This window comes from Malus domestica, chromosome 12 (assembly GCF_042453785.1).
Source record: "Malus domestica chromosome 12, GDT2T_hap1".
Classification (NCBI taxonomy): domain Eukaryota; kingdom Viridiplantae; phylum Streptophyta; class Magnoliopsida; order Rosales; family Rosaceae; genus Malus; species Malus domestica.
In genome coordinates, this window is record NC_091672.1 from 27,645,921 (window position 1) to 27,670,045 (window position 24,125).

The following is a 24,125-nucleotide window of genomic DNA, read 5'->3' on the forward strand; positions in this document are numbered from 1 at the left end:
GAACGTATAATACGTTGATCAAATTAACGACGACACGTGGTGTGCAGTAATATGTTACGGAATCAAGTTGATCAAACTAATGATACTTTTGTTCGTTACGCATTTTTATTAGCAATAATTTTTTTGTCCAACACCGTAAAAAACGCTTTTGATTATCTGAAAGTAAATATGGGGCCAATTCCATCTTCAAATAGGCCTAAGAATCCCACAATTGAGAACCCGACATGCCTGGACCTCCAAACAAAGCCCAATGGCAGAGCACCGTAATTCAAGTTAACTTCAGGCCCTTTCTGAATATTACGAAGAAAATATCTAGCCGCCCGGCAGACGGAGTCAGTTTTCGTACACACGAAATGAAATTCTCGAACCTTCCCCCTCCGTACCGTAACCAAGATATTTTCTCCGCCTCTAAACAAACGTGACCACCCAAAAAAAAAAAATCCCAGAGAAACGCAGAGCCTCCCTCTTTTCTTCTTCTTCTCTCCGGCAGGCTCCGTTGCGGGAGAGAGAAGCTTTTCAGTTCTTGGAGCTCTTCGGCTTTGAATTTTGAAGGCTCTGTTTCGATTTTTTGATTTGTTGGGTGGGTTGAGGGTTTTTGTGGGTGTGTGGAGTGATGGACAGAGAAGGAGGATCCAACGGCGGATCTTCCTACTACGCCGTCCTCGGGATCCGCAGGGACGCCTCCTTCTCTGATATCCGCACAGCTTACCGCAAGCTCGCTCTGGTAATTCCCCTTCACCAAACGCCGCCGTTTTCATTCTCGTTCATCTTGTGGGTCCTCCGTTTTCTGCAAATCAAAACTAACAACAGCTTGATTTCGGAAATTTTCTTGGGTATTATTTGATCTTGTGATATATTTTTTTTTTCATTTTATTTGAAGAAATGGCATCCGGATAGGGCGCGAAGTCAAACGGCGGCGGGAGAAGCCAAGCGGCGGTTTCAGCAAATCCAAGAGGCTTACTCCGGTAACGTTATGAATTTACGTTCATACGACGTCGTTAGTTAAAAAGCCTGATAGCCTTGAATTTCTCGCGCTAACGACGCCGTTTTAGTTGTCCGCAGTTCTCTCGGATCAGGCGAAGCGGTCGATGTACGACGCCGGGCTCTACGACCCCCTCGAAGAAGAAGACCAGGTGCGTTACAAAATTATTCACCGTACACAATGCACGGTAAAAAAAAGAAAGTAAAAAAACAAAATTACGTCGCTGTTTTTCGGTTTCCTGTTATGTCCCTGAATTTTTGTACTTTTGTCGGCAGGAATTTTGCAATTTCATGGGTGAAATGCTGTCCATGATGAACAATGTGAAAGACGAGGTAAGGAGAATGTGGTAATTTTATCATTTAACTTTCCTTAAACGCGATTAATGCTTTTCGGGGGGATCTAATTACAATTTTGATTATTCAGGGGGACAGTTTGGAAGATCTCCAGAGGATGTTCAACGACATGGTCGGCGGAGACGGGATGATGGGATTCGACTTCGGCGACATGAATCCGACGGCGAACAAGAAGCCACGTGTTAGTGCGTCGAGAGGTGCCAAGTCTCGCTGCTAGCGCGATGCAGCGGATCATGTGAAGGAAAATGTTGTTTATTCAAAAATGGCCCACCCAATTGTGTTTTATTTTAATTTTCGTTTTTAATTTGGACTGGATTGAACTTTTGTTTAATCCTTAATTCCCGGATTAAGAAGTGATTGGAGGTTAAGGGGGGGTTAAATCCAGTTTGTGGGTGGTGGTGGTGACTCGTGTATGTTGGTGGTTTTAGTAATTAAATAATTCTCCTTTATTCCTTTTGATGTTTTTATTTCTGGTTCAATGTGATTGGTAATTTGATGTAGTTGGTTGACATTGACGTCTGCCTTTTTCTGGTGTCTTCTCTTGTACATTAATTAAATTGGCCTTCTTAGATGTGTTACAATTGTAAGACGCCAGTCAGTGTCGCTAGGTTCTGTTTAGGTGGGAAAAGGATTTTCGCAGGATTCTTTTTCTGAACATTCAGGGAATTCATACATTATCTTCATTCATCTACCTTCATTTACGATTAATTTTCGTTAGATATTATTTATATTTAATTTTAAAATTTAAATGATTTAGGACCGCACAATGTATAATGAACGAACATAACTTTTTGAATCCTCAGGAAAAGGATCTGTCTGTTTAGGTGCTAGTCAGTTGTCATTTTGATTAATTTTAGACGTTTGAGAATTAATAAATAGGTCTAGACGTGCTTAGGGACTTGTTAGGCATTCTACTTAAGTTGTAGCTCTCATAGAAAATAGATGATTTTTATTTTGTATTTTTTAAAATAAATTGTAATAGACTTGTTGAATATTTGTATGAACTCTTTTGTTTCATATGTTTTTAATATGTTTTAAATTTTATAATTATGTGTCATTCTATTGTAATTTATGTATTTTTTAGTATAAGTACACATTCTATTGTAATTTAATTAAATAATATAAAAATAAAAATAAATAAACTCCCTAGTCCTCACCTGGACGCTCAGTCTAGGCCTCTATTCACCGTCCGACCAGCGTCTAGTGTCTTTTTTTAAATCTTGTTTCTTGTTCATTAAGGAGGTAGTCTAGAAAAAAGAATGACAAGAAACTCTTGTGCCCAACACTCTGAACCCATGGTTGTACAACCACACACAATGGTCGTATACACAATGCACCCGCCTATCACCATACGCATAGGGCAACATTGCTTTGCATGTAACAAGGTATCTTTCGAAGTTCAAACAAAATTCTAGGGATTTGGTTTGTCTAAAACTACAAGTCCAAGTCCCACAGTCGCTAGCTAGGCAATCAGTAGAGATATTTGTTTGGCACAAGTGTGGTTGTTGTAGGTTTAAGATTGCCTTTGGTTCTTATTAGACCATACAAACTATAGTGTGCTAGATTTGCTAATGATACTTTTCTATATTATAAGCGAGAATTTTGAGTTTAATTCACTTTCATGGCAAGTTTGATAGAATCGATACTAATCGTTATGACTAACTTATTTTGAGTTACGATATTGAGAAAATGTAAAATGACCTAAGATCTCAGGTGCATGAGTAAATGCTTTTAAATATTTTGAGTTAGAAGCTCTTTGCAAATATTAACCCTTTCTTAGAGTCAGAATCATTTTATATCAAGAGCAGAGCCGACTTTGAGATTTTGGGAGCCCTATGCGAGATTCAAACGGAGGCCTTATAAGGTCTAAAATTTTGGTTGTTGTATTTTCTTTTATATTTTTATTTTTTATTGTGTGTAAATTGATTACGCAAAAGAAAATAAATTCAATGAAACACGCTGTGGTGACTGCGTACCTATTTGCATCCTTATATTTTTGGGTTCGAAACTCCTTGCTTTTAAATATGAAAAGATAAAAAGATGAAGTGACGGAGGAGGTATTCGAACAAGGTTGGAACTACAAAGATAAAAAACGCGAAAACACTTACACTAAAAACTTAATTTGGTCAATTGATATGTATATATTTCACATACAAGTAAAATAAAATCATAAATTGAGGGCACTTTCGAACTAGGGCCTTGTACGATGACACCGCAAAGAAAAAATTATTTAAAGAATAGAAATTTTTTATTTATTAAAAGATATAAATGATAGAAAATTCATAAGGAATTATTTTGCAGGATGTTGGTCCAAAAATTGTATAAAAGTATTTATTAGGCCCATAAAATTGTATAAAAGTATTTATTGGGCCTATAAATTACGTAAAGCATTGTGGATCAATAATGGTTTACTCGATTTGATTTGGGCTTGTTTAAAGGCCTTTTTCCCGGGCATATTGGCTGGACCAATAAACTTCGGTTTAGAGAAGCCCATGACGTGTATTTATTTTCCTTGTAACTTGTAAGTGATTTTTTATTGTTTTTAAAATATTAAATTCTTTTTTTTTTCATAGAAAACAATTCTAACCTTATAAGAAATTTCAAAGAAAGTCAGCCACCTCAGTCGTTCTCATATTCATTTTGGTATATTCATTTTGGTTTTCTAAAATTACCCCAACAATTTAATTCTTTTCTGTACACTTGGGATTACGTTTCGCTGTCACACGGATTCAGCGTTTGCTTACATTTTTACCCCTACGAAAATAATTATATTACTACTATTGTTTTACGTGTATTTATCTCGACAAATGAACTGAAAGAAGTTAAAATTATACTATAAAATCAATTGACAATAATCGGCCGGTAGACGACATCAAGACACTTTTGTGGGTTGCGTCAAACAAATAGAACTCTCAGCGAAGTGGTTCGGGGCCGGTTTTGATGGGTAAAAACCGCGTTTTCCTTCGTCGAACAATCGAACCAAGCCCAAGGAAAGCGACGGTATTTCCCTCATCTTCAAATTCAAACCAAGTGGCAATCTCCGTAATTACCTGCCGATCCGAGCCCAAAACACCAACCCCTTCCGACCCCTCCGCTTGCGCTATAAAAATCCTCTCCATCTGGAAGTTCCAATCCCTCTCACTTGAAAAATATAGGAAATAAACACAAAGCACAAACCCCACTCCCAAACTCCCCCAACTCTCTCTCTCTCTCTTCTTTCTCTCTCCTCTGCTCGCTAAAACCCTTTCGCTCTCTCTCTTCTAGGGTTTCGGATTCTTAATTTGGACTGAAACGATGTCGTTGAGGCCGAACGCGAGGGCGGAGGTCCGCCGGAACAGGTACAAGGTGGCTGTGGACGCGGAGGAGGGGCGGCGTCGGAGGGAGGACAATATGGTGGAGATCAGGAAGAACCGCAGAGAAGAGAGCCTCCAGAAGAAGCGCCGCGAGGGGCTTCAAACCCAGCAATTGCCCTCCAGTCTTCACTCCGCCGGTCTGGATAAGAAGGTAAAACCTAATGTTTCATTTTGGAGTGATTTGGGGGTTTGGTTGAATTGATTTGTAGGGTTTGTTAAATTGGGATTTTACTGATTAAGATGAATGCGTGCGTTTGGTGACTTTTTGTTTTATTGGATTAGGATTGGATTGATTAATTGGTTACTGTGCTTATCAATTTTTTAGCTGAAATGGAAGCTACTTTGAGTGCATATGATCGACGTAGGAGTTGTGGGGAAATAGTTTTAATCCTTTGAGCGGTTGTTAGATGCATGCTGAATACCCACTCTGCGTAGTTATTGTATTCATTTGGGGATGTGAGTGTTTTCTATTTAGTAGACTTTAGCATCACTGTTGTTTTGTTGCTGTTTTGTCAAGTCCTGCCTTACTTTTAAATATTTTTTAGGATTCCAAATGTTTAAGTTTTCAAGTCACGGAGCTGTGCTAAGGTTATTGTTCCGTGTTTGTGGCTGCGTACTGATTAGTGCAGTTCCACACAAAAAACCTTCTAGAGTTTGAAATGAAGGAAAATCGATGCATATGTTTTTTTCCTGTAAAACATTTTAATTATGCTTTAAGTTTTGGTAGTTTTGACATTGTGTTGGAGATAATATTAATAGTGGTTGAATATTTCTTGATACAGCTAGAGCATCTACCATCCATGGTTGCTGGTGTTTGGGGTGATGAGGGCACTATGCAGCTTGAGGCAACAACCCAGTTTAGGAAGTTGCTTTCAATTGGTGAGTAGACGTTTGGGGCTGTACAATTTTTTTCCCTTCATACAGCAGACTGTACGTGCCTATTGATTTTTTTTCCTACATGCTAGAACGTAGCCCTCCGATTGAGGAAGTCATACAAGCGGGTGTCGTTCCTCGCTTTGTTGAGTTTCTAATGAGGGAGGATTTTCCACAACTTCAGGTATGATACTTTCTTTTTTAATGTTTAGTTATTGATTATGTTCTTATTTATGTCTGCTAAAAAATGTTGCATACAATTTCCTGCAGTTTGAAGCTGCTTGGGCTCTTACAAATATTGCTTCTGGGACATCTGATAATACAAGGGTGGTAATTGATCATGGAGCTGTTCCGATATTTGTGAAACTGCTCAGTTCTCCGAGTGATGATGTTCGTGAGCAGGTAAACATTGGGAAGATCAGTTGAGGTTTTTCTCCAAATTGTTAGGTTTATTTTGTTGCTCTTGTCTAGTTGTATCTACTCTAGTGTTGACTGTCATTGATTCCCTCCCTTTGTCATCTTTAACTTGCAGGCTGTTTGGGCATTGGGAAATGTTGCTGGTGATTCCCCTAGATGCCGTGATCTTGTACTTGGTAATGGGGCTTTGCTTCCATTGCTTTCACAGCTTAATGAGAATGCAAAGCTCTCTATGCTGAGAAACGCAACCTGGACACTGTCAAATTTTTGCAGGGGCAAACCACAGCCTCCATTTGAACAGGTTAGGGTTTTAAAGATATGTTTAACTTGAAAGATTCTGAACCTAGTGACTTAGGTGTTATATGGCTTTGGTAGTACCGTCTGTTGTAATATTTTGGCAAGAATGTCAGGTCAATTCAGGTTGCGTCCGTACTAAGAATGGTAGTTTGATATATAATTTTTTTTAATTTTTTGTTGCAGGTTAAGCCTGCCCTTCCTGCTCTTGCGCGTTTGATTCATTCAAACGATGAAGAAGTCTTGACTGATGCTTGTTGGGCTCTTTCATACCTTTCTGATGGTACAAATGACAAAATCCAAGCCGTTATTGAATCTGGAGTGTGCCCCCGGCTTGTTGAGCTTTTAATGTGAGTGCTTACAGTGCTCTGTTTGTATTTCATCCCTTATTGTTAGTTCTGTAAATTCTGACTTTTCTAAGCATTGTTCCAGGCATCCATCTCCATCAGTTCTCATTCCTGCTCTCCGCACGGTTGGAAATATTGTTACTGGAGATGATATGCAAACTCAGGTATTGTTTGCTCTTTGGCATTTTGGTTGTCTTGTTTTCCCATTTGTTTCTAGATGATATGTGACCCAGTATATTATTCCTTCTCTATGGTTGCCCTTTTAGAGAATGACGAAATAATAAAAATTTTAAGTTTAATGGAATAATCTGTCCCTTTGCCATTGTAACATTTCTGTTTCTGCATTTGGAATTAATGAGCTTTTGTTTCTTCCTAGGTTATCATCCAACATCAAGCTCTTCCTTGCCTGCTAAATCTTTTGACTAACAATTACAAAAAGAGCATCAAGAAGGAAGCTTGCTGGACTATTTCAAATATCACAGCCGGAAACAAGGAACAGATCCGGGTAACGCAAAGATATTCTCATTTCTTTGAATATTTACATTCGTGCAATCATGAAGTGTAGAACTTGATTTAAAGTTTCTGTCAAGTCTGGCATCTGAGGTACTGATGTACTAATTACTTGGTGGGTTTAACAGGCTGTAGTTGAGGCTAATATAATCGGCCCTCTTGTTAATCTGCTTCAAAATGCTGAGTTTGATATAAAGAAAGAGGCTGCATGGGCAATCTCAAATGCTACATCTGGTGGTTCTCATGAGCAGATAAAGTACAAATAAAATCTTGTTAGCTTTATTACTACCGATAAAGTATGAAGCTTTGTTCTGTACTGATTTAATTTGTCTATTCGGTGACAGGTTTCTAGTTAGTCAAGGGTGTATCAAGCCGCTGTGTGATCTTCTTGTTTGCCCAGATCCTAGAATTGTTACAGTTTGTTTAGAAGGCCTGGAGAACATTTTGAAGGTTGGTGAAGCCGAGAAGAACTTGGGTACTACTGGAGGTGTGAATCTCTATGCTCAGGCGATTGAAGATGCTGATGGTTTGGAGAAAATTGAGTCTCTGCAGAGTCATGACAATACAGAGATTTATGAGAAGGCAGTAAAGATGCTCGAGACATATTGGTTGGAGGACGACGATGAAACAATGCCACCAGGTGATGCAGCTCCAACTACGTTCAACTTTGGAGGGAATGACGTTCCAACTGTCCCATCTGGTGGATTCAACTTCGGCTAGAGGTGATGCACCTTTCACAAATTACATAATTTTTTGTTTTGGAATGTGGACGGTGTTAATGATGTTTCAAATTGTAATCTTGTATCAATTGCAGAAACATTCCTCAGCAAGGCAATAATCCAGTCAGGTCAGGTCAGGTCAGGTCAAGCGTCATGTTATGTTCGAGTCCTGTTGTAGGGTTGAATGTTGTCGGGGGTGGCTGGCTCAGGTGTTTGAACCAGCTGGTTTAAATCGGTTCAGGCTTCCATGGGCTTTTGATCATAGGGACATCACCAACACAGATTAAAGGAAAGAACCGGAGTTATTTTTTTTGGAGTCGTTATTTCCGGTGGTCGGGTCAATTGTCCCATGAAGCAAGATTTTGAGTTGTTTTCTCGTCTTTCCATTTGTTTTAGGTGTCATATATCGGTGTCATATGTCTACTACAGTTGATCACAGGTGGTTTTGGAACTCCCAAACTTCGTTTTCGTAGTCGACGGTCGAAGGATTTCTGTTCTTGCTTATGGTTCTGTCTGTTGTTGAATCTTCGTCTTCCCGTTTTCGGGTTCCAGATTTGTTGTTGGGTCGGAGTCAAAATATATTGCCAGATGGTATACCTTTATATTGGTTATATATTAAAATTTGTCTAAAGATTTTAATATGATCGAGAAAAACTTTTGGACTTAATATGTTATTTCTACTTGTTATGTTAATGCTTTAGGTTTAACAAAAGGAATTTTGTATAGTAAAATTTCAAACAAATTTAATTACCCTATAAATTTGGTAGGAATGAAGTTAAAAAAATGAAATGTGGATGTTGACCAGATGGGGTTGCAGATGGCGTTTTCTCGCACTGGCATAAAGCAATTATGCATATGCACTTTGATGCGGATTCGATCTCCTCTAACTGCCATCAACTTTTTATGGTGGGTCTGGGCTGTCTGGCTAATGGGCATAAACAAGTTATGCCTTGGAATTTCGAATCTGCTTTGTATATAAACGAGGAAGCTATAAGTAATGTAATTATGAATCTCATGTAGAGTTTGATCCCGACTTAGTATGAACGTTGGTCGCCTATTAATACCCATTGTTCTAAAAATCTCCTCCTAGCGTCGTCTAGGCTCCGCCTAGGTGCTAGGTGATTAGTCACCGTCTCGATTAATGCCTAGGCGTTTGAAAATTAAGAAAATACGCCTAGACCTACTGAGGCGCCCATCTAGACCGCCTAGGCACTCGCCTAACCCGTCTAGACCCGCCTAGACACCCGTCTAGGTTGCGACTCACTTAGACAGAAAATAGATAACTTTTATTTTGCATTTTATTTTTTCAATAAATTGTAAAAGATTTGTTGAATACTTGAACACACATTATATACTTGTTCTCCATGTTTTCATTGTGTTCCAATAGCTCATAATATATATGTCATTCTATTTTGTAGTTTATGATGAAATTATATATACTTTAAGTATAAATAGATACTTATTTACACGAAATCTAATAAATTTAATTAAATCCGTCTAGTCTGCTTAGACCCCACCTAAACGTTAGGCGCCAGGAACTAGGTTATAGCCTACCACCTGACTAGCGTCTAATGTTTTTTATAATCAAGCTAAAAACCCAATAGCCTGAGGAGGAATCCGCACCCTCTTGAAACTGCCCATAAGCCAATTGCCAAGCCACATTCGAACGTCAACTCTCAGAAGTGTTCCACTGTCTAGAACCACAGGCAGCCTGTGGCAGCAAGCATCCTCAAGCACCACGACCAAGGCACCAAATGGTTACGTGGCTGTTTCCATTGAACCCCACTGACTTTAGAAACTTTCATGTTTTGGTAACCAGAGAATCTGCACATACCAAAAGAATGTTAGGAACCATCAGATTCTAGTTTCCCCATGCAAAACACATTCTTTTGGGTTTTCAAAACCACAAAAAAAAACAAGTAACCAAAGCATGGACTGAGATTCACTTCGGATCTCTGTGTCAGGAGTTTATGTATCGAGAGATCCAAACCGTTCAAGAAAGAGAGAGATTTGGGCGGCTCAAGATTTTGAGATTTTGTGAAATGGGCTAGTGAGATGAGCCAACAGGAGCTGTAGGATTAAAATTGAGTAATTGAGAGATCCGGAGTGGATCTCAAACATGCATTCACCCAAAGTCCCCCATATCAAAATTATGAGAAAGTTATATACGCTATAGCATGTCACCGCGACATTTTCCCGATAACGTATTATTATGTTTTTATAACTGTTTAAATTCATGACAATGCGATATTTGTTTTAACTTTTAAGATGTCACGGTGATGTAATAACTGTAACAGTGCGTAGGTAAGTGTACTGTGTATTGCAAACCCATACACTGACCAACTCATTCACACATCACAAGCAGCAGCGAGTATTGGTTTATCTACAGTCGCTGCGAGTGGCGGAACAAGGCGCATTCTTTAACTGCCACGTGACTGTCCCTGCGCCTGAAATTTGGCTACCGTACGCAGTGCCACCAGCAGGCAACAGGAAATAAAAGCGAATGATACGAGAGGATCACAGTGGGGGATATTTTCGACATTTCCACGATGATCACCTCGGCCTAGGGTTTTTGGTTTCAAGATCATATCTAGGGGTGGGTTCGGTACAGTTACCGTACCAAAATCCTTGTACCAATTACCGTACCAAACTTTCGGTTTGGTAAAATCTATTACCATTACCGTACCAAACTTTCGGTATACCGAAGTTCAGTATTGCCAAAAGTTTGGTTGGCATGGTATGACAATGGTAATTGCCATTTTGTTTTGGGACAAAATATGTTTTTGTTTTTTTAACCCAATTCAAGGGCAAAACTTTTTTTTTGGTACCTTTATCTCATACATTATAGATTAAATTCATTTATTATTCATCATTCACAATTCACACACATAATAATTCAAATGAAGCATTAAGATTCATCATGAAAATTAAGCTTACAATCCAAATAAAAGTTACGAACCAAAACAAATAGAAGTTAACAATCCAAATAGAAATTAAAGTTTCAAACCAAATGAAAATTGGAAGTAAACTTCAAAAAGAAGAATTCATTGATCAGTTATTCAAGCTTGAGATGTCGAAGCTTTTGGAGGAGGCATTGAACTTGTAGAAGATTGAGTTTGTGTCAAGCTTACATTACAAACAAAGAAAACATATTAATTAGTAGCAAGAAGAATTAAAGTTGAAAACCATTTAATAACAAATTTACTAAAAAAATTAAAGCATATCTTTCTTGTTTTCTCTTCTTCTATTTCCTTGTAAAATTGAAGCATATCTTCCATTGGTCCTTGTAGAAGTTTACTTCACCTGCCCTAAGCCAACCACTAGTACACACTAGTGCCTCAATTATTTTAGGAGTCAAGGATACCCTAAAAGGGTTCACAACCCTCCTCCCTAAACTAAATGCATTTTCACTAGCAACAGTAGAAGTGGGGGTTACAAAAATATTTTGGCTATTTGTGAAAGAATTAGGAACTCTTTTGTGTTTGATTTCCATAATTTTAAGAGATCAAAGTCACCAACAACAATGCTAATATAAGTAGGGTTTTATTTTCAAATTATTGGAATATTATAAATATGTGTTATATAATTATGTATTATATAAATGATAAATTATAAATTATATTGTATTTTCGGTATGGTACGGTAATACCGTGGTAATGGTATCCATTACCAATACCGTACCATTACCGATTGGTACAAAAAATTGGGCACAAAATCGGTATGGCACGGTTGACAATTCGGTTGGCACGACAATTTGGCAAAAAAATCCACCCCTAATCATATCCACCTGATGCGAACGAATAAGAATTTTTCAATGTGTATATTATGCGGTCAGTTTTTATCAAGTACTATATATATTTAATTTTAAATAAAAAATTTACAATAATTTCTGACCGCACGATATACAATGAACAAATATAATTGGATGATTCCAAGATCCTTGCAAAGATAATCCGGAGAGAGTACTCATTCCACCTGACCCTTCCCACCGGCCACCAGAGGTCTCTGTCACTCTCTCTCTCTCGCGCTCATGCATGGCACTCTCACTCCTCTGGTTTTTTATCTGTGTTTTTCTTTAAATCCATGTCTTTCTCTCTCTCTCTCTCTCTCTCTCTCTCTCCCTCTCTCCCTCTCTACTTTCTAAACCATGATCATTAGGCTTCCCTAAAACCCCACTAACCCAAATCTCTCACTCTTTCTTCCTATCTTCTTTTGAGTTTCTCAGGGTTTGTGGATAAAATGGATCTGAGAAGAAAGGTAGTAGATTTAGTTTCTACATCTGCTTCTGATTTCTGGGTTTTCCTTCATTTTTCAGATTTCATTAAAATTTGGTGACATTTTTGGACTCGAAAACAGGTAATTCAGGATATGAACGTGAAGAATGTGAAGAACAAGAAGTTCTGCACTGACTGCAAAGCCACTGAGACGCCCTTGTGGAGGAGTGGCCCGGCTGGGCCCAAGGTCAGACCCGACCCGACCACCCACCCTACCATTTGTCCACAATAATATGCTTGTTTTCTAGTCATTTCATTCCTCCTGCAGCATTCTTTTTTCTGTTTTGATTTTTGGGACTCCCCTTAACTATTTGGATCTTTCTTTTTAGCATGTTATGCATTAGTGCTTTTCAGCTCAATGAGCAAAAACCCAGGTGATTTTTGTTGCATTTTGGGAATTGGGTCTGATTTTGTTTGCTGGGTCCTCCTCATTCTTCAGACAATGTTAATTTTCTTAAAAAAAAATGCTTCTTTTCAATTGGTTTTTTTATTTGTTTTGTCAATTTCAATTGGGTTTTTTGAGATTGATGTTTTGGGTCCCAACTTTTGGTTGTATTTTATGATCTGTAGCTGTCTTTTTCCTGTTTGCTGCACCCATTTGATGATTTCACTACTTTTTCTGTTCTCAAACTATTACTTGTTTTGCTCTTTTTTGTTCTCAAAAAACAAAACCCATTTGATTCTTCTTCTTTATTTTTTTCAAAAAAAAAAAAAAAAAAAAAAAAAAAAAGCCCCATTTGGCTCTGTTCATACTTCTTAATTTTCATGCATCTGCAGCTGTGAATTACTAAAAATATATGACCATTTATTTCCCTTTTCTTACAAAGCAAAACCCATCTGTTTAGTTTAATGATTTTTGTGTGGTTTTTTTTTTTTTTTTCAGTCACTGTGCAATGCTTGTGGGATCAGATACAGGAAGAAAATTCCTACTGTGAGTATGTGCAAGGGACCAAAGAGGTGGAAGAAAGACAAAACATATGGCGGCAGCAGCAGCACCAGTACAATCACCACCCCAGCCACCACAAACACTGCTGCTTCTGCTTCTGCCACCACCACCACGAGCACCACTGCCAGAAAAGCCAAAATTGGTGGCAGTGGTGGTGGTAGCACAGGCTTGAGTGAGTCACTGCAGGTGAAGTTAGTGGCTTTTGGGAAGGATGTGTGCCTGCAAGGCACACCACCAGTGCAGAAGAAAAGGAGGTACCAAAAGAGGAGGAGGGAGATGGGAGAGGTGGAGCAAGCAGCTGTGTGCTTGCTGGCCATGTCATCTCACTCTGTTTTTGGTTAATGGGGAACAAAAAGTTGTGGAGTACAATATTATAGTAAACAATGAAGTCCCCAAAGGAGTCAAAATATAGTTTTGGATGGTCTTTTTTTGGTAGTTAGTTTTACTAATTAAGATTAGGGGGGATTATTATACCCTTGCTAATGCTCATTAGGGGAAGTAATGAATAGGAAGGAACATGGGAAGGTCTAAGAAATAGAGGGTGGTGATGGTTTCTTAGGGAATTAAGACAATCCTGTATTTTGGTGCAATCTTTGATTGTGTTGTACATATTAATGGAAGTATGAGTAATTCACTATTTACTTTTTTTCCATTTGCCATTTTCTGGATGCTTGTTTTGCCAAAATACACTCACATCCCATGTTTTGATGTTTGAGGGATTTTTGGACAGCGGTCGATGTATTCTTTTTACCTTTTATACATTCTTCTTAATTTTTAGTTGTGGGATTTTAAAAAATATTAATAGAGAAAAATTGGCAAGCGTGTACGAGAGGTAAATATAAGTGTGTGAATAACATTACCTTTTTTTAATCATTACAGAATATCGATCATGTATATTACGACATAGAAGGAAGGAATAAGTTGAATGGAATCGAACTCTAAACATATCATTTTGTATAGCCTTGTGATATAACCTTGTATTGAGATGCCGTACCGGAGCTCAAGAGTTTTAATCGAATGTGTTGTTTGTGTTTCAAAAATAAAATAGAGGGAATAGACAATTTAAGTTACGTTTGATGCTTATGATTACACTGCATTGAACATTTCACTAGAATAGAGGTATATTAGAGAAATACATGGAGATCAACCTCTCAATTTTTATCCATTGAAGATAGAAGACAAATTAGACATGAAGGAAACTTATCACTTTCGATGGAACATTCACCTTAAATTCTGTGACATTAATGTAAGCCTGAATATTAGCCCTTAATTAACCCTACACTGTGTTCATTACAGAATTTCCCTCCAAAAGTGATATGTTGGGCATATCAAAAGGAGAAAGGACTAGTGACGCCCATAGTTTAAGGGCTGCCTGTAAATTGAAGGGTCATGATGCCCAGCCAGCCCCTACCATCCTACGGCCCCTACCATCCTACGGCCCCCTCCTGCATGGCCCAATTATTTGAGTATCTGAGATTTGATATGTGGGTAGCTGGGCAGGTGCCTTTCCTGCCATACAAAGCTGCCCAAAGATGCAGTGCCAATTCTAGCTCAAGTCCTCTCAAATTGTCATCTTATTGACAGCTTTGCCCCTTAATATATGGAGAAAGGGAATCATATTTCAAAAGGGGTTCTTGTAAATTGCATGGCCAAATTGGCATTACCTCACTTGTATGTGTACCACATTTCGCTTGCTTGCTTTACAATTAGCTTTTAGACAAAATGATCTTTGATGTTGGTATCTTCTTATTTTGGTTTCTGAAATTTGAAATCGATAAAAGTAATAATTTTAGTTATTCTATGTAAAATCTCTGTTAAATAAAGACCAAATAACAAAAATACAGTCAATGATTTGACAAAAATTCAAGTATTTTTGTCATTTTTTTTCTTGTTTAACAAAAATTTATCACGGAATGACCAAAGTAATTCATGGTGGACAAATTTAGGGAACAATTCTATCAAGTTTAAATCTTATGGACCAAAGTGAGAAATTATGTCAATATCATAGACCATTTTGGCCTAAAAACCCTTTACAATTTCAATCTCAAGCAAAGAATGGATAAATTTTTTAGTATGCTGAGAACATGGTTCGATACATCAAGTTGCATAATATAAGTGGTTTGAAATTTTTTTTGTCCAAGTATCTAACTACTTATATTATAACACCTGATATGTCAGATTGTGTTCTTGGCATATTGAATAATCTCTTCAAATAATGATGGCCTACGATGTTCTCATTGTCCTAAAATGTGACTGTTGACTTGAGTTTGAGGAAGGTATTTTGGGAGAGATGAATGATTGGCATTTTAATTGCTAAGGGTTATATACGTCGGACCGTCGGTGCGGTTTTTTTTTTCTTTTGCTCGAAGCTTTTATCCTTTGAGCAAGATTTTAACGACGCTACTTTCATCCCGAACATTTCAATTATTTCCCAACAATGGAGTTGTACCTATTATTCCTCAACAACAACAACAAATTTTCACCATACACAAAGTAATACTTTGAATTAAAATGCCAACATTTAATTCAAAACAACCCATCTCTGTTTTTTTCATTGAAGGTTGGAAGTTTGGATCCTCTCTAGATCCCAAAAAACTGAGTCTAATGATCAAATGATTCGGACTCTTGAAATTTGATCAAACGGCTACAAACAAAAGACCCCTAAAAGTTATAATAATTGTAGCTGTTGGATTAAATTTCAACGATCCGGATAATTTGATTCTTAAGCTTAGTTTTTGGGGATTCGAAGAGGAACCGGGTTCCAAGGTTGGGGAGGAAGATACCGTACTAAACAATAGAATAAATATTACAAGCTACTTAACTTTTGGGTCAAAAATTCTAATTCCAAACCAGCAAAATAGGAAAGGGATCCACATCGGATCCTCTCCTCCTAGTCCACTAAATCCGGTAATCTGGACCATTGAAATTTGATCAAACGGTTACAAATAGGAGTTCACTTTAAAAGTTATAATAACTTTAACCGTTTAATAAAATTTCAATGATCCGGATTTCCGAACTTAATGGATTAGGAGGAAGGGGGATCCCTTTCCAGAAAAATAAATAAATAAATAAAATTATCCAAATAAAAGTAGGAGATAAAAATCGTTGGAAAAAGGGTTGGTGCAGTGAGGAATTTGAACTTTCAAGGCAGGCAATACTTCTCAAAGAAACCGGATCGAGCACGCGATCCGCAAGTGTTGCCATTGCCGTCGGTACTCGCAATCCCTACCCACGTTCTTCATAACTACACCCACACGACTCATTTTCCATTTCTTCCCCATCTCTTTCTCTCTTCTCTTTCTCCCTATCCCTACAAAATCTTCATCTTCGACGTTTCTGCTAATCAATTCAAATGATTTCTAATACCAGGTAACTCTCTCTCTCTCTCTCTCTCGCATTTGTTTGCTTTAGAGTTCTTATGGAAGATTGTTGCAATTTTCGGTAGACCCTTGCTGTTTTCTGGATTTTGTAGGCCATTTTGCATATGAATCAGTGAGCTTCCATTATTTGCTTATATGGGTTGATTTGTTTTGTCGTAAATATGATGAATTGCAGTCTCATTTGTTATGTATGAGCTTAAAGAGAGCTTCTTTCCTCCTCCCCCTCCCCCTCCCCCTCTGCTTGCTTTGAATTTGTCAAAATGTTAATTTCGAAATGTTAGCCATAAATGTTTCGATTTGGGTTTGTTTTGGTTATTCGTTTATCCTTTATTTGATGAGGAAACACTTCAAAAAGTTATGAAAATTTGAAATATTATGGTCGTATTGTAGTTTCGGATTATGAAAATTTGAAATATTATGGTCATTTTGTAGTTTCGGATTACGATTTTCACACGATTTTTCCGAAATAGTTGAAGTAAATTTATTGAAGTGGAATTGGTTTTCCAGGTTCCAAATAAAATGTAATTCTGGTGTTGGACCTTTTGTGTGTGTGGAGACTGAGACTATTGTAAGTGGCATTTGAATTTATTTATCAATTTTCCAATTGAGCGTTCAATAATTGTTTGTTTGAGATAAAACTGGAAATTAGTTCGACTCCTTGCTATGTTTGATTTGATGATGTAAGTGTTGAAACTCGTACAACCAGGATGAAAGTTTGTTTGTTTGTTCATGTCTACTTAATATCCCTACTTTACTTCGCGCTCAGATTTGATAAATATGCAACATTTGATGGCTAATCTAAGCTTAAATTTGTTCTTCATTCTGGGTTGAATCATATTAATTTGCTGCTCTGGTTATTGAGGTAGTGGTTTGATTAGTATTCGTTTTGTCATTCTTTTCATCAGTGCCCTTTTTTTTTGCATCTTAATTTTCAGGTAAAAGCCAATTGCTTTTTATGGTGGGAATTAATCTCCTGGTGTAATCTTGCCTGTTCTTGATTCTTGCGTTCAGATGAGAACTTTGTCGATGTGCTTTTCATCTTTATCGCAAGTGCCTAGATCATGCAGTGTTTATAGTTTAGCTCATTTTTGGAGTGAAGGTTTTCCCAATTTGAGCAGGACTTGTGGATACAATTGTAACTCTAAGCTACATGATTCCAGAATTTATGCGGTTGATGGAGGAAACAGTAGGAAATGGACTAGAAGATCTCTGACCACAAAAACAGAAGGAAGAAACAAAAGCCCCATAAAACTTAGCCGTGAAATTTTAGATGTAACGGTTTCAACAAGCGCTGCATTAAATATAAATAAAATGGAAACAAGTCAATACCAACAGACTCAACCCTTAGACTTTCGACAGGCAATTGCTCAGAATAAAGACTTAGCCGACTTAGTGACAGTTATTGTTTTCGATATTGAGACTACTGGGTTTAGCAGAGAGAAAGATCGAATCATAGAGATTGCACTTCAAGATCTTGAAGGGGGTGAAAACAGTACTTTCCAGACACTGGTAAACCCTGAACGCAGTGTTCTAAATTCACATGTTCATGGAATTACAACCGATATGGTCAACAGGCCTGATGTTCCAAGGTAATCCTCCCTGACTGCTTTTTTACTTTCTAGAAACTTTTACTCTCGTATGTGAATCAGCCCACTAGTACCTAAAGCCTTCAATTTTGTTTATATGAGGCCTTATTGTTCAGAAATATGTTTCATGCCAAGTGTTTTTTTTTTTTTTAATTGGAAATTCTCCTGGTTCTTTCTGCTGGTTTAAATTTGTTTTCCTAAAGCTATATGTAATTTTACAATCAGGCTATGATAGCTGAGCAATTAGACTATGACAAGCAGAGGAAAATTCACTGAAGTTTCTTGGTTTGTGCATGTGCTCGCACAAGCACGGTACTGTTTTGGTTTCGCTGAATAATAAACCCGTGTATCTCTGTATTTTTCACTCAAAGTCTATGCTTGGATGAGGGATTTTCAAGGGGTTGAGGATAAATTATTTAGAAAGTGTATGTGTGTGTGTTTGCATAACATGTACCAAGCTATATAGTAGAGTGCTACAAACCAAGGCCTACATGCTGGGTCCATATGTAAACCTGATGCATATTATTTTCTTGTCGAAGTACAAATATACATGATATTTGTACCTCGACACACACACACACGCATACGGACCCAACATGTAGGCCTTGGTTTGTAGCACTCTCCTATATGGCAAAGCTATGGTAGAACCATTTGTTATGTACAAAGCATCATCAAGTTTGCTAGTGTATTTGTTCCTTGAAAGATTTAGGAAAGAGTATGTGTGTGTGTATAACACGTACATAGTATAAGCTTGTGAACATTTTCGGAAATTCTACTTATGGATTTTCTGTTGTGAATATCATGTAGGTTCAAGGACCTCTTACCAATCTTAGTCAAGTATGTCAAAAGCCGTCAAAAACCGGGAGGTTGTGTAATGTTGGTTGCTCACAATGCTCGTACTTTTGATGTACCCTTCGTTAGAAGTGAATTCCTTCGCTGTTCCGTAGATATTCCTTCAACTTGGCTGTTCAGGGATACCATGCCTTTGGGACGTGAAGCAATGAAGTCTGAAGGTCAGTTTTTGTGTGTTCATGCTGAAGCCTGTGGAATGTAATTGATGAGATATCTAAGCCTTTAAATTTATTTGTGAACAGGATCATCTTCAAGAAGTATATCGTTGCAAGCCCTTCGTGAGCACTTCCAGATTCCATTGGATGGTACAGCTCACAGAGCCATGGCCGACGTGAAAGTGCTGTCAGCAGTTTTACAAAGGCTGACTTGTATTCTGAAACTCCCACTTTCCAGCCTTGTTGGAGAAGCTTTCTTAGCGTCGGAAACTGGCACTGCAAAGAAAAAGGGTTCCAGATAGGCATGCTTCTGGTCATTACTGAAATACATTCTCGTAACCAATCATCAAATGTGGTCTGGTGGCGTGGGATTCCTCTCGCAGAGCTTCAGGTCGGAGCTGTAGATTGCTCGAGGATCCTAACGGTACCTGTTAGGGTTTGGTCGAAAAAGAAAACAGCTGATCATTGTAACTGTAATACATTGTTGTTTCTAATAATTTATGCCCAGAATTTATCTGTATTGGATTCACTTAAAAAACTTATATAAATACACCAAATAACCCCATTTCATGTGGAACAACATTTTCGGCCCGTCGATCTCGCGCGGAAATGGAAGGAAGCTTGTTTAGAACTTCCTATCTCTGTCAATCTACGTTTAGCGAGGAAACTCGGAATGAAAGGTTTGATTTTGTAGAGATTTGACAGTCAAGCTATGTAGGTCTTGACTTCCTCTACGCTTAAGTTCGAATTCTATGTCAATTAGCTTGTACTACCATCACGTCGGGCTCAATTTGGAAGTCCTGCAACTTGGATTGCAGGCTTCAGTTCGGAGGCAGATTGTCTGCCCTCCTGTTTGGATGTCCTTCTCATCCCCTCCTATTTTGTGCGGTCACGATTAAGTCATATCAAAATTTTATATTAATTTTTTTAAAGAGATAATAAGACAAAAAGCAATAAGAATATAAAATGTTGATATGGCTTAATCGTGACCGTACGAATAAGAGGGGATGGGAAGGGCACCCAAACAGGAGGGCAGACAATCTGCCTCCAATTCAGTTCAGCTGTACCACAACACAATGTTCGAGGAATTGATTGTCACACACCATTTTTCCTTTCTGCACACCCTTGATTATTAGGGACATAAATCAACAAGGATGCGTAGAAGGAGAGAAAGAGTGCGAAAATCATTTCCTATATCATCTCCGTACATATAAGGTGTACATGCAGAAAGTTGGGAGCTAAAAATTGATGTATTTCACTTTATTGAACGATCAAACATACAATGGAACAAATAAATGCCTCATCTTACACACGAGTTCTGGGGAATGAAAGCACAAAATCCCGGCAAATAAAAATCGGAAGAATCAACATAGATCCCTTGGCGAAAACAAAACGCCCTTCCCCATGGAGAACATGTATTTTAAGCTCTATACAGATTCCGGGGCATTCATTCCCCAATGAATCATTACCCCTTCCCCTTACCTTTTCCTAGCAATACAGTAATACCCACAGATGGTCACTTGATGTAGTATATGTAACTAAGGCACTCCAAAACTTGTCTAATCTTCTACTACGGAGAGCATCTTTGCGCATTTAGAAGTTCGAAGGGTCATGACAACTAGTATGAAACCAAAATCTGGAATCAACTGTTATTTCGCTTGCAGATCAAAAGAATATCTCCTTGAGGATTAGGAGGACCAACATGACAAAGCACATGATAACGAGTATGCTAGCACACATCACCATTCCCCCTTGTTTCTGTGTTCTCTCAGCCTGTAAGCCCCATCCGTTAAACATAATATTCCATAAGAACACAGTAAAGAATCTCAAAACAACATAAAGATGAAGTATAATTATCGATGTAAGAAAGGGACCTTTTGCAATTGCTTGAGGCCCTCATCGACTGTACTTGCTACATTCTGGATGTTGTAGTCTATCCTATCAACAATAGTTCCCTGTTTGAAGAAAGATATTTAGTTAACGACTGATATTCTGATAAATATCAAGTATTGACAGGGCATGAAGACTAACCTGGTCTATCACTAGTACTGCCAAATCCTTCATTATCTGAGCAAGCTCATTCACAGATTGCACAACCTATTGGAAAGAGAAAAGAGTATTTGTCAACTGTGAAAGATGCATGATCAAACACCCGTCAATGTAGAAAAAACGAAAAGATCTTCACTTGCCTGTTGGATCTCTCTTTCCCTTTCTGCTGTGACTGCCTCGTTTTTCTTTATCTTGGCCATCTGACGCTCATTAAACATCTGACAGGATATGTGTATTACTATCATACTACGTTCATCTATGGTAAAAAGTGTCTTAAAAATTTGATCACTCAACAACATTACAAATACCAGTATAGGGAATTTAGTTTACTCATATTTGTCATGATTGACAAGATCTTGAGAAAATGGTAGTGAACTGGAGAGAAAGCTTACCATGTCATCCAAATCATCACCATCCATTCTCGACGTACTTCCATTTAGGTTCATCTCTAAATCATCCCCATCTTGACCCTGCATCACCAAAAAGAAAAACAAAAGGAATGTTTGAAAATATATAACTAACAGTTTAACTAGTTTCCAATAACATGTCAGATCACACAGTTACCCTCAGTATACAAACTGAATGCATGAAAACACAATTCCAAGTTCCAAAAAGTATATGGAATATTACGTATGAACCAGATTATCAAGCCAAAGTAAGAACAGAATGTTGAACCAAAGCTATGATGTATAACAATCCACTGACTTGAATGGTTAAAAGGTAAAATTCTTTCCGCACCTCTGTTTGCTGCCTGAGTCGCCTCAAATAAGTTGACTGTTTCTTGCGAAGGTCCATTGAGAGGGTTTGAAGGTCAGTGGCAAGAGATCGCTGCAAAAAAAACATGCAGACATTAGCACTGCCCTTTGGGAATAGTTGAATTATATATAATGCCCCGCTCAAGAGAGTAACACTCTGGAATAAACCAGACATTAGAACTGACCCCAAACCATTTTACTGAGCTGGCAAAAATATCTAGTGACTTCTAATTCATACCTGCACATTTTTTCTAACATTTGAATCTTCAAAAGGCCCAGCTGCAGAAAGTCTCTGTAGTGTCTTCTCAGATTTCCTTATCAAATTCGTTATCTCTTGCGTAAGACTCTCAATCAAGCGTTGATCTTCTTTACCGTCTCCAAAAGAAGGCATTAAAGCCTTTGCATGAGCCTTAGTTAGCTCAGCCATTTTTACCCGTGCACGCTGCACGTTTGCTGCTATCTCTTCAGATAGATCCACCCATGCTGGCGGTAGACCAACAGTAAGTGCACCACGACTGCAGAAATAAAAACACAATGACTTTCCCATTGCAGAGATAAATGATAAAAAAACCCCATACTTGCACCCAATGCATTGGTTTTTTCTGTGCAGTATAAGAATAAAAAAGGATAATATTCCCCTGAAACCAAATTCATCCCCCTTCCTGCAACAAATTTCAGTAATTACAAACTTCCCAAACTTACTAAAAGGCTTTCAACAACCTTCTTGCAATAGCAGGGTCGAGGACCAAACCATTTCAGGTTCTCACATTGCAAACATATTAGAACTACCTCAAATACGAAAACCCACGAATCATAACGCTCCTATACAATGAATCATCTTCGTGGACCGCAACTTTCAAAATCCTAAAAGTTCATCACTGCAATCTCTGAATTGTACATTTACATTGCACCCAATGATCATCCACCCGACATCGAATGCCTAAAACTTCAATTTTGTTATCTAAATATCCCAATTCAGTGTGACCTAATCTGCATTCAGCATACTTCAGTTTTAGGCTTCTTTGTTTCTCCACTATCTGAACCTTTCATTTCTTTTCTACTATTGATCTATGAAACCAAGCTAAACTTTTACTTAATTAAATCTTAAACACTTCAATTAAATCTTAAATTAAACAGAGCAGACCAATTGACGGAGAGGGAAAGAGAGAAGAGAGAGACCTTGAATTACCGGGATCCTCAGTACTGAGCGGGGCATAATTCCGGTTGGGATTCAAAAGCGAAGTGCTGACCAATTCAATGACCGGACCGCCACCGGAGCTCGTAGATGGCGAAGCGTAGGAGCTCGTGGGAGCGCGGACGCTCTTCAACGCATCCCTATACTTCCTGAAAACCAAGGTCCGATTCCTCGTCGCCATGGAAACTGAGCTCCTGATTCAGATTCGAACTGGACAATCACAAAATCTACGGATCCAACGGACGATCAGAGACGTTGATTTTGCGCGCGCCTTGACATGAAAAATGATACGGGAAATGGAGTGGAAAATATGAAGGGTCCTTCTTCTTCTCTCGGGCGGGTGGGGGCGGAGGTCACGTGGTCGGAGATCCGGGGAGAGGGAGGCGCGGGCGGCGAGTCACGTGCTCCGGCGAATTTGGAATTTGTAATTTTTGGTAGAGAGAGGTTGGGGGGTGTTGGAGTTGGTAACTTTGTAATTAAGGCTTCTTCGTCGGTTGGTTTGAAAGTTCGCCGGTGTTGTTTCAACTTCCAATTACGAACGCCGTCTTCTTCCAGTTTGGGCCTGGGCCTGAGGAATTGTAGAGTTTATCTCATTTTTGTGGAATGAGAGCTCAACAACCCAACAAGATCGTCTTCGGATTCTTTTGATGAAGATCTTCGATATTTATGAATCGTGTCTGTTCATTATACATAATGCAATCAATTTTTATTAAGTAATGTTTATATTTATTTTAAATAAAAATATTTAAAATGATTTCTGACCGCAGATGTACAATGAATGAACATAATTCATAAATCCCTAGAATCCTCACAAAGAGGATCCGGACTCCTCAACGGATTTGGATCCTCTCTTGAGCTCAGCCTCCTAATCAAAATCCAACGGTTATAATTATTATAACTTTTAGAGGGACCTCTCTGTTTGTAGTCGTTGAATTAAAATTCAACGACCCGTGTGATTTGTTCAGGAGGCTCAGCAGGCTGAGCTTAGGAGATGATCCAAATCCCTCCTCAACAACAATGTAGGAAGTTGTAATTCTCTATACCAAATACACAGTCTCAAGGACCAAAGTGGAATAACTCACAAA

The 24,125-nt window shown here is 38.3% G+C and overlaps 5 protein-coding genes across 6 annotated transcripts; 4 read left to right on the forward strand and 1 right to left on the reverse strand.

The window, feature by feature from the left end:
• Nucleotides 1-338: 338 nt before the first annotated feature.
• On the forward strand, nucleotides 339-1,787 carry LOC103450871 (uncharacterized). Its single transcript, XM_008390272.4, has 5 exons — nucleotides 339-724; nucleotides 881-965; nucleotides 1,063-1,133; nucleotides 1,258-1,314; nucleotides 1,406-1,787. The coding sequence occupies exons 1-5, from the start codon at nucleotides 614-616 to the stop codon at nucleotides 1,550-1,552; spliced, it is 471 nt and encodes a 156-aa protein (XP_008388494.2). The 5' UTR covers nucleotides 339-613; the 3' UTR covers nucleotides 1,553-1,787.
• Nucleotides 1,788-4,262: 2,475 nt separating this feature from the next.
• Nucleotides 4,263-8,515, forward strand: LOC103450872 (importin subunit alpha-1b-like). Its single transcript, XM_008390273.4, has 11 exons — nucleotides 4,263-4,839; nucleotides 5,471-5,567; nucleotides 5,654-5,745; nucleotides 5,832-5,963; nucleotides 6,094-6,279; nucleotides 6,459-6,622; nucleotides 6,705-6,783; nucleotides 6,996-7,124; nucleotides 7,258-7,385; nucleotides 7,474-7,851; nucleotides 7,944-8,515. The coding sequence occupies exons 1-10, from the start codon at nucleotides 4,630-4,632 to the stop codon at nucleotides 7,847-7,849; spliced, it is 1,593 nt and encodes a 530-aa protein (XP_008388495.1). The 5' UTR covers nucleotides 4,263-4,629; the 3' UTR covers nucleotides 7,850-7,851; nucleotides 7,944-8,515.
• Nucleotides 8,516-11,787: 3,272 nt separating this feature from the next.
• Nucleotides 11,788-13,720, forward strand: LOC103413947 (GATA transcription factor 16-like). The gene is made up of 3 exons (XM_008352380.4): nucleotides 11,788-12,105; nucleotides 12,205-12,309; nucleotides 13,006-13,720. Exons 1-3 carry the CDS (start codon nucleotides 12,088-12,090, stop codon nucleotides 13,408-13,410), a joined length of 528 nt encoding a protein of 175 aa, XP_008350602.2. The 5' UTR covers nucleotides 11,788-12,087; the 3' UTR covers nucleotides 13,411-13,720.
• A 2,418-nt stretch (nucleotides 13,721-16,138) lies between these two features.
• Nucleotides 16,139-19,606, forward strand: LOC103450873 (exonuclease DPD1, chloroplastic/mitochondrial). 2 transcript variants are annotated; one of them, XM_017336537.3, is made up of 5 exons: nucleotides 16,193-16,437; nucleotides 16,956-17,016; nucleotides 17,384-18,037; nucleotides 18,842-19,047; nucleotides 19,129-19,606. In XM_017336537.3, exons 3-5 carry the CDS (start codon nucleotides 17,460-17,462, stop codon nucleotides 19,341-19,343), a joined length of 999 nt encoding a protein of 332 aa, XP_017192026.2. In that variant the 5' UTR covers nucleotides 16,193-16,437; nucleotides 16,956-17,016; nucleotides 17,384-17,459; the 3' UTR covers nucleotides 19,344-19,606. The 2 variants fall into 2 exon arrangements, with proteins under 2 accessions (XP_008388496.2, XP_017192026.2); XM_008390274.4 differs by lacking the exon at nucleotides 16,956-17,016 and having other exon boundaries at nucleotides 16,139-16,437.
• A 666-nt stretch (nucleotides 19,607-20,272) lies between these two features.
• Nucleotides 20,273-23,549, reverse strand: LOC103450874 (syntaxin-43-like). Its single transcript, XM_008390276.4, has 8 exons — nucleotides 23,025-23,549; nucleotides 22,084-22,360; nucleotides 21,829-21,918; nucleotides 21,483-21,560; nucleotides 21,231-21,308; nucleotides 21,073-21,138; nucleotides 20,916-20,996; nucleotides 20,273-20,814 (listed from the first exon to the last, which is right to left on the reverse strand). Exons 1-8 carry the CDS (start codon nucleotides 23,219-23,221, stop codon nucleotides 20,707-20,709), a joined length of 975 nt encoding a protein of 324 aa, XP_008388498.1. The 5' UTR covers nucleotides 23,222-23,549; the 3' UTR covers nucleotides 20,273-20,706.
• Nucleotides 23,550-24,125: the final 576 nt, after the last annotated feature.

Coding starts and splice junctions, on each gene's coding strand:
- LOC103450871 (XM_008390272.4), top strand. CDS start 614: ATGGACAGAGAAGGAGGATCCAACGGCGGATCTTCCTACTACGCCGTC. Junction 1,134..1,257: donor CCCTCGAAGAAGAAGACCAG/GTGCGTTACAAA, acceptor TTTTGTCGGCAG/GAATTTTGCAATTTCATGGG. Junction 1,315..1,405: donor TGAACAATGTGAAAGACGAG/GTAAGGAGAATG, acceptor TTGATTATTCAG/GGGGACAGTTTGGAAGATCT.
- LOC103450872 (XM_008390273.4), top strand. CDS start 4,630: ATGTCGTTGAGGCCGAACGCGAGGGCGGAGGTCCGCCGGAACAGGTAC. Junction 5,568..5,653: donor TAGGAAGTTGCTTTCAATTG/GTGAGTAGACGT, acceptor CCTACATGCTAG/AACGTAGCCCTCCGATTGAG. Junction 6,623..6,704: donor CGGCTTGTTGAGCTTTTAAT/GTGAGTGCTTAC, acceptor GCATTGTTCCAG/GCATCCATCTCCATCAGTTC.
- LOC103413947 (XM_008352380.4), top strand. Junction 12,310..13,005: donor GTGGCCCGGCTGGGCCCAAG/GTCAGACCCGAC, acceptor TTTTTTTTTCAG/TCACTGTGCAATGCTTGTGG.
- LOC103450873 (XM_008390274.4), top strand. CDS start 17,460: ATGAGAACTTTGTCGATGTGCTTTTCATCTTTATCGCAAGTGCCTAGA. Junction 18,038..18,841: donor AACAGGCCTGATGTTCCAAG/GTAATCCTCCCT, acceptor AATATCATGTAG/GTTCAAGGACCTCTTACCAA. Junction 19,048..19,128: donor TGAAGCAATGAAGTCTGAAG/GTCAGTTTTTGT, acceptor ATTTGTGAACAG/GATCATCTTCAAGAAGTATA.
- LOC103450874 (XM_008390276.4), bottom strand. CDS start 23,221: ATGGCGACGAGGAATCGGACCTTGGTTTTCAGGAAGTATAGGGATGCG. Junction 21,561..21,828: donor GACTCAGGCAGCAAACAGAG/GTGCGGAAAGAA, acceptor TTGGTGATGCAG/GGTCAAGATGGGGATGATTT. Junction 20,997..21,072: donor CAGTACTAGTGATAGACCAG/GTTAGTCTTCAT, acceptor TTCTTCAAACAG/GGAACTATTGTTGATAGGAT.